The sequence below is a fragment of the Culex pipiens genome, chromosome 3, assembly GCF_016801865.2.
Source record: "Culex pipiens pallens isolate TS chromosome 3, TS_CPP_V2, whole genome shotgun sequence".
Classification (NCBI taxonomy): Eukaryota; Metazoa; Arthropoda; class Insecta; order Diptera; family Culicidae; genus Culex; species Culex pipiens.
Window position 1 is genome coordinate 43,545,431 of NC_068939.1, and position 7,827 is coordinate 43,553,257.

At 36.8% G+C, this 7,827-nt stretch overlaps 1 protein-coding gene across 1 annotated transcript; it reads right to left on the bottom strand.

Moving 5' to 3' along the window:
• Nucleotides 1-4,063: 4,063 nt before the first annotated feature.
• LOC120416490 (DAZ-associated protein 2) lies at nucleotides 4,064-6,557 on the bottom strand. The gene is made up of 4 exons (XM_039578209.2): nucleotides 6,348-6,557; nucleotides 5,787-5,845; nucleotides 5,294-5,668; nucleotides 4,064-5,226 (listed from the first exon to the last, which is right to left on the bottom strand). Exons 1-4 carry the CDS (start codon nucleotides 6,367-6,369, stop codon nucleotides 5,035-5,037), a joined length of 648 nt encoding a protein of 215 aa, XP_039434143.1. The 5' UTR covers nucleotides 6,370-6,557; the 3' UTR covers nucleotides 4,064-5,034.
• Between the last annotated feature and the right edge of the window lie 1,270 nt (nucleotides 6,558-7,827).

The window sequence follows — 7,827 nt, forward strand, 5'->3', positions numbered from 1 at the left end:
AAGCGTTGTTAAATTAAATTATTAAATTAAATTTTAATATGGTGATGATGATTATTAGCTAAGTTGGAAGTTAAAACTCAAGTTTCTTTCAAAAATTGCCCAGATCAGGCCGATAAATCGAGGACCAGAGTTCGCGAAAACTTTTTGCGGTGCTGTACATCGGAATTTGACAAAAATTCAAAATATTTTCAATGAAAATGTAAATTCCAATTTTTTTTTTTTTTTTTTGAAAAAAGTCAATTAGCTTTTGTGTTTTGTATGTTTATAGGACCTAATCAAAAAAGTCTAAAATTGTTTAACGTTTATTAGAATTGTGATGCCATTGAAATTTTGAAGTTTTATGAAAAAAAGTGTTTCCCCCCTGATTTTTCGAGCCAATTTTGAAGAGGGGGCGACATAAACTTTGGAAAATATTTGCAACGGCATTAGCAAAAAAATAAATAAATGTTCTCCAAATCTCTGAATTGCAAATGTAACATCCTCGAGCAGAACTGTTAAATTCTAATAAACACTAATTGAATTGAATTGAATGTTCTACCACTTCAGCAGGATTCTGGCAGAACCAGACCTGCTAGAATATTCCGTGACTTCTGATTGGCAGATTGAGAATAAGCCGTAAGATACGAAATCGGTCTTTTTTATTAATTTATTTTTTTGTTTTTTTAGTCCGGCTGAAACTTTCTTGGTCCCTTCGGTATGCCTAAAGAAGCCATTTTGCATCATTAATTTGTCCATATAATTGTCCATACAAAATTGGCAGCTGTCCATACAAAAATGATAAATGAAAATTCTAAAACCTGTATCTTTTTGTCACTAAAACTTGATTTAAAAAAAAAACACAATTTTTTATTTATTTATTTTTTGGTTTTCTGATATGATTTAGGGGACATCAAATGCCAACTTTTCAGAAACTTCCAAAATGTGCAAAAAATCTTTGACCGAGTTATGAATTTTGGAATCAATACTGTTTATTTTTAAATCGAAATATTGGTCGCAAAAAAAATTTCAACTTAATTTTTCGATGTAAAATAAAATTTGCAATCAAAAAGTACATTAGTGATATTTTGATAAAGTGCACCGTTTTCAAGTTAAAGCCGTTTTTAAGTAACTTTTTTGAAAATAGTCGCAGTTTTTCATTCTTTAAAATTAGTGCACATTTTTGCCCACTTTTGAAAAGCTGAGAATTCTCTATATTTTGCTTTTTTGAACTTTGTTGATACGACCCTTAGTTGCTGAGATATTGCCATGCAAAGGTTTAAGAAAAGATCGGAAAATTTCACGAATGTTTCATATTTTAACATTGAAAATCGGACCTGAGATATCAACATTAGAAAATGGGTCTGGGGTGAGATTGGGTCATACAAAATCAGCATTTTTTCAAGGGTCGTATCAGCAAAGTTCAAAAAAGCAAAATATAGAGAATTTTCTCAGCTCTTTAAAAATATTTTTTTCAAAATTGTTCAAACAAGGGCACTAATTTTTTTTTAAATTAATAACTGCGACTATTTTCCAAAAAAAAGTGCCTAAAAATGGCTATAATTTGAAAATGGTGCACTTTGTTAAAATTTCACTAAAGTACTTATTGATAGCAAATTCAATTTTACATCGAAAAATTGAGTTGAAAAATTTTGAGCTCAATATTCCGATTTTAAAAAAAAATCAGTATTGATTCAAAAATTCATAACTCAGTCAGAGATTTTTTGCACATTCTGGAAATTTCTAAAAAGTTGGCATTTGAGTTCCCCTAAAACATCAGAAAATGGAAAAAAATAGTGTTTTGTTGCAAATCAAGTTTTAGAGAAAAAAAGATGAAATTAAAAATTTCCAATTTTTTTACCGTGTATCATTTTTTTCAGTGTATTCCTTATCTATACCTATAACTTTGCCTTAGACCCCAAATCGATCAAAAAATTCGTTCAAAAGATACAGATTTTTGAATTTTCATTTATCATTTTTGCATGGACAGCTGCCTATATTGTATGGACAAACTAATAAAGCAAAATGGCTTTTTTCAGCATACCAAAGGCACCCAAAAAGTTTCAGCCGGATTAAAAAATACAAAAAAATCGAAAGACGGAAATCTCAGAGGACTGCTCGTAAGCAAACAATCCGTCGAATTTAAAAATTTAAGTCACACAAAAATTTCATCTTAGGGGAAAAATACCCTTTCTAATCAAACACCTATCTTGGTCATATGGAGAGTTTGATGCTCGATTAAAGCTCCAAAAATATTATTTAGGCTATAAACTTACCAGCAACAGCACCGCCTTGAGTAAGCACGCAAATGTATGCCACTTACTGGCCAAAAAGATCAAATTTAATGCACTTTTGATCATAACTTTTATTTTGCGAGACCATTTCTAATCATTTTGTTGGCACACACATCCACACGAACGAAGGTCGCCATCAATATCTTTTCACTTGCGCTAACGATTTCAAAGCGCTTAAGATATAAAATTGCTTCCAACTACCGGCAATATGTTCTTTTGCACATTAGTTAGTCACTCACTTGAAAAATAATCCCGAAAAATGTAAATAATTAGCAAGCACCATCATAAAAACAAACGCACTAAGTCTTCTGACGTTTGAATTTTGACTACCCATTCCAATCGAAGGCTGAAGAAAACCGAGCGAGGAGCGAAGGCAAATCGATGCCAACATTTCAAAAAGCATCATGTACAAACCATGCGTTTTGAGAAAAACGCATTTGAATGTTGAGCATCCATTTTCAATTCCCATTTTAATATAAAAGCAAAATAAGATATTGTAATGATAACAAACGATGAAAAACGTTGCTTTTATTGATACTTGATCATCCAAATTCAATAAAACATTATTTCCGTAATGTTATTTGAGAAAAAAAAAACATAACTTTTTTTGAAATCACCAACGTCTATATCACCCTGCTGTCATTGAGGGGGACGCTTTGTTATGATTCGTTTTTCTTCGTCGTATGTACATGGCGCTTTGTTCATGTTGCTTTTTTTTCGTCACGAGGTTCATGCAGTCTTTTGTTTGACAGGTTGACAGGGCTATATAACCAGGGACTGCTGATGGCAGAGATTTTGTTTATGTTACTTTATTTAAAATCATGATTAAACAGACTTTACTGAAGTAACTTTTGCTCATTTTTGGTGGAGAGGTAGCTTATTAGGAGTACTTTCGGAATATGCAATAACCCAGAAAGTGTCAAAATGTACATGATGCCTTTTGAAATGTTACCGTCGAAATAAAGAACAAAGGGTGGCCTTCAACACCACCAACATGCTGGTGCAGCGCCTGTTGTAGTGAGCAAGTGCTGCCAGGAAACTTTCGCTATAAATGCTACTTTTCGTGAGTGTTCGCTTAAAATTTCATCAATTTTGGCAGCACTAAGCAGACCCAAAAGAGCGCTGGAAGAAAAAAAGAACTAAGCTGAAAATAGAAAAATGGGCGTGGCCCAATGCACTCGACTGATTAGAATGCATTTTTGAAACATGTTTTTTAAATGCTTGTAAAAGGAATAGCATAACTTTTAATAAAAGTGAAAATAAACAGAAATGTTCACAAAAAGTTGCTCTACTCGTTGGTGTACTTGGTTTTAGTGAATTTCAAGGAACAATCCAGATTATCCAGCATCATTCAAACACGACCGCTTATTAGGCTTAAAATGGGCATATTTCCCCTAATTAAATTGTACAGAAGTGTGCAAAGCAGGATGTCGTGCCTTGTGATTTTTATGAAGATTAAGAACTTTTAAATCAGTTCGCAAAGATTCACTATCTGGCAACACTGCCATCAAATATCAATATTTAAGTTAACTTTTCAAGGCCAAATGTAGGAAATCAGGAAGAAAATGTCTTCAAAATGGATTTTGTTTTGTATCGTTCAATAATTCTGAACATAAGTTTTAGTTGATTTATTTTTAAGAAAGATTTTTATCAAAAAAGAGCACAACACAATCCCTTCCCAAAGTGAAGATTTGCAAAAATTTTGAAATACAAAGTTGCAAACAACTCTCGAATACTGAATCTGGTTACGGATGCTACGGCGGCGTGTGTATGGCATTTTGGTCACGTGTTGCGTCAAACTAAATCGTGTTCGGAACTCGCGGGTAACGCTACGTTTTTTTTTCTTCTCATTTTCTGCAGAAGCTAGTTCAAGTCACCGCCCTTCTAAACTAATGTAATCTGTGTTTGTGTCAATCTGGTTTTTAATCCCTCACGCGGCAAGGAACAATCACTTTTGTTTTTTTACTCTTTCGCTAGTTTTTTCTTCTTCGAATGCTTGCTGCAACTGTTTTTGCTTCATTAATTTATAAGTATGGGGTTAGCCGTCGTTTCCTCAGCCATGATTGCTAGTTGTTGATCTTTCGTTTTACTCCTTTTTAATTGTGAATAATATACTGTTTCAATATCATTCAAATATATATAATTGATTACTGCTGCGTTTCCTCTTGGTTTTTAATGTTTTAAGTTGGTACGTTGTAACTCACTGTTGAACTTCGCTACATGACTTGCTCATTGCCGGTTTGTGTTTTTCTATTTCTGTTTGTGTGTGATTAATAGTTTTTCAATAACTCGTTTTGTGGTTTAGTAGTTTTTTGTTTGTTGTTGTTGCTGTACTGGTACGTTTCATACATAGTTCGTTACAATTCGCTTCGTTTGTGTGTGTTTATTTCAGAAATTCTTTATTGTTGCTTTCTAAATAGTCAATGCGAGTGATTACAACGAAAAAACAAAATATTTGAACTAATAGAAAATAATAATCAAAACAATGGCATCATTTCTCGTTCTGCATTTCACTAGAAGAGGAGTTGAATATTTCCCGTTTGACTACACAAAACCGAAACTAAACACGACGTTTTGTATATGAATGGATGCGTTTGGGAGTGTGTGTTTGTGTGCGCTCGCTAATACTACTACTATCTTCAAAGAACCAATAGTAGAGAATAATTTTAATCACTGATTGATTTGGGTTGGTTTCTCTCTGAGCAGGTTACATACTCTGTTTTTTGTTGCAAATTTTGTGCGCGATCATCACGGCGAGCCGCACTTACCAAAAGGTAAATCCGGCCCCGTTGCCACCGTGAAGGAAGTTGTTCTTCTTTTTGGTCATGACCACCTGCTGGCCCTGCATGGCGGCAATTTGGGCCGCGTTCGGAGCGATTCCCGGCGGGGGAGGAGGAATCGTGGCCGCGCCACCTCCGGCCTTTCCGAAACGGGCTCCGGCGTCGTACATGGCGCCCTAAGGAGAAACATTTCCGATTGAAAAACAGATCAGATCTTCCAAACAGTTACCCCCGAAAACTCACCTGAACGGGATAGATCTGCGCTTGAAACACTTGTGGTGGTTGAGCCTGATGGGTGAGCTGGGCGGCGGTCGCAATCGGGTACTGGTACATCGCCGCCGGATGGTGGTGCATGGGTTGGCCGGCGGCCGCCGCGGAATACGGTGGAGGCGGTGGAAGATGATGATGCTGGGCAGCGGGTGGCGCCGGAGCGTACTGCATCGGTGTGGCCTGCGGCAAACCCGTGGACGGATTCACGCTCCAGGTGGCAGCACTCGTGGCGTAGTACGGCTGGTGGTGCTGGACCATCCCCGGCGGGTACGGCGAGTACCCGGCCGGGGCGGCCATGCTCGTCACCACCGAGTTGTACGACGGCGGTAGCTGGGCGTGCGCTGGAATCTGGAAGGAATTTCGGGAAAGTTAAATTTTGCCACCAGAGTGCACCGCTGTGCGTCGGTTGTATGACAGCCTAAAGCTAGTTTGAAAAGATAGATGGCGCCTTTGACTAAGTACGTACTTGGCTGTTCACGTATTGCTGATAAGCCGCTGATTGAGCAGCTGCATCGTAAGGATAACCTGAAAGAAAGAATGAGTAATGCAATTGAAGTACTTTTATCATTTTTTTTTTTTTGGTAAATAGACGAGAAAATAATCATGTGACGCAATACAATTACGAAAAACATTAGTCATCTATTCAATGCCTTATCAAACAGAAGAAAATAAATTTAAAAAAACAAAATTCACAACTACTTGAATGCACTTTGCACCTATTTCAGTGCAAAGCTCACACAAGTAATACGCAGGAAGGTTTCTAGAACAAAGGTGAACGAAGCTGATTAAAAATTGATTATTCATCATCGAAAAGATCCCCGTGAGATTTTGGCAAATCGTTGTAAATTCACGTAACAAAGGACAAAAATCATAAAAGTAACCCCTCTCCAACTTTCAAAAAGCCAAAATTATCAAGGATTTTCCAAGAATCTGGTGATATCATGGGTCATGTTTTATTTTTCTCTCTTGAGCAGCTTCCTGCCATTCCTCTTGCCCCAAACGCAATCGATTTCACAACAACACTTACCATTATTTGCTTTGTTGTTCATGGCTGTAGGATGATCTGGCCTTTTGCTAGTACTGTTAACTTGTAAATTTGTAACTATATATACTTTGTAATACTATATACGTTAAAAATAAATACAAAATTGCGTTCTAAGACTTTTGCCTTCCCCTTTTGCTTGTAGTAACTTTTTAAATATTGATTTGTTTGTCTAGAAAATAAAGCAAGCGAAGGTTGACATTTTTAACGTCAGGTTCGCCCGCTTTGTGGGGCGAAATCTAAAGCGGGGCTGCCATCTGCGGTTGCGAGTGCGCAGACATTTCGACGTCAACGAATTTGACTACACTCAACGCCCGGTGGTTGGTTACTTTTTGGTTTGGCATTGGCAGTTATGTATTTGATTGGACCCCGTTGGTTTGACAAAGTGAAATTAAAGAGAGACGAACTGTCACTGTCTAAGCTCTGCACACCCTTAAGCGGTTTACGCACTTCGGAAGAAACCGGTCAAGAAACAAATCAAACATGGGCAGCAGCGGCAGCGCAAGCAAGTCAGAGAGGGTGAGGAAAAGCCCCAAGAAATCGCTCCCTCTCCTTTGTTCTGCTGTTCGTAAAACTGTTTCTTGACCCCTTTCCTTGCGATCTGCATACTAGCCTTTACCAAAAATCATGATTTTCTGAGTTCAATATCCAATGTCAATATCCCACTTTTCATACGATTTTTTGAGTTCAGGTACTACAACCATAAGAATATATGGGTTGAACTGAAAAATTCGTATTAAAAGTGGAATATTGAACTCAGAAAATCATGATTTTTGGTAAGGATGCCCAGATACGAGATTTTCTTACAGAATTGGTTCTGTAAGAATCCTGCTAGAATGATTCTAGCAGCAATGTCAGAATTCTGTAAGAATTTTGCAAGAATTTTCTAGCAGAAAAATACTGCTCCCTGATTGGCTGGCGTTTTACCGGTTCAAATCAAAAATGCAGTTTTGGCGACATCCAGACCTCGAATCTGATGTCTGAATTCTTAGCTGAATTCACTCATCGGCATCATTGGACGCGACATCGTCTACTAATAGACAAATCCAGCGAAAGCTCAACGCTGCTTTTTGATGGTGAGAGATTTGACAGCTCCCATACTAAATGTCTCGATTTTCATACTTTTTGTTAATTTTCTTTTAAAATAAAATACTTAACATATGAAAACTATATATTTTTGGTGCCCAAAATTCCTGCTGAATCGAATGGTGTACTTATCTCGATTGCAAATTTTTCGAACAGTTTTTGTTTTTAAAATATTCTAGACACATTTTGTGCACCTAATCAATCAATACTTTTATCATAAATAATCATTTTATTGCTTAAAAATTGAGTTTTCCTGAGCTCCCATATTCAAATACATGGAAGCTGTCATTTCTAACACCATTGGCCACCTAGCGGCCATTTCAAACTGGATTCGTCTATATTCCCAACCCGGGCTACTCGGACAGATTGGCAATGGAAA

Coding starts and splice junctions, on each gene's coding strand:
- LOC120416490 (XM_039578209.2), bottom strand. CDS start 6,369: ATGAACAACAAAGCAAATAATG. Junction 5,846..6,347: donor GAACAACAAAGCAAATAATG/GTAAGTGTTGTT, acceptor TCTTTCTTTCAG/GTTATCCTTACGATGCAGCT. Junction 5,227..5,293: donor CGCAGATCTATCCCGTTCAG/GTGAGTTTTCGG, acceptor GTTTCTCCTTAG/GGCGCCATGTACGACGCCGG.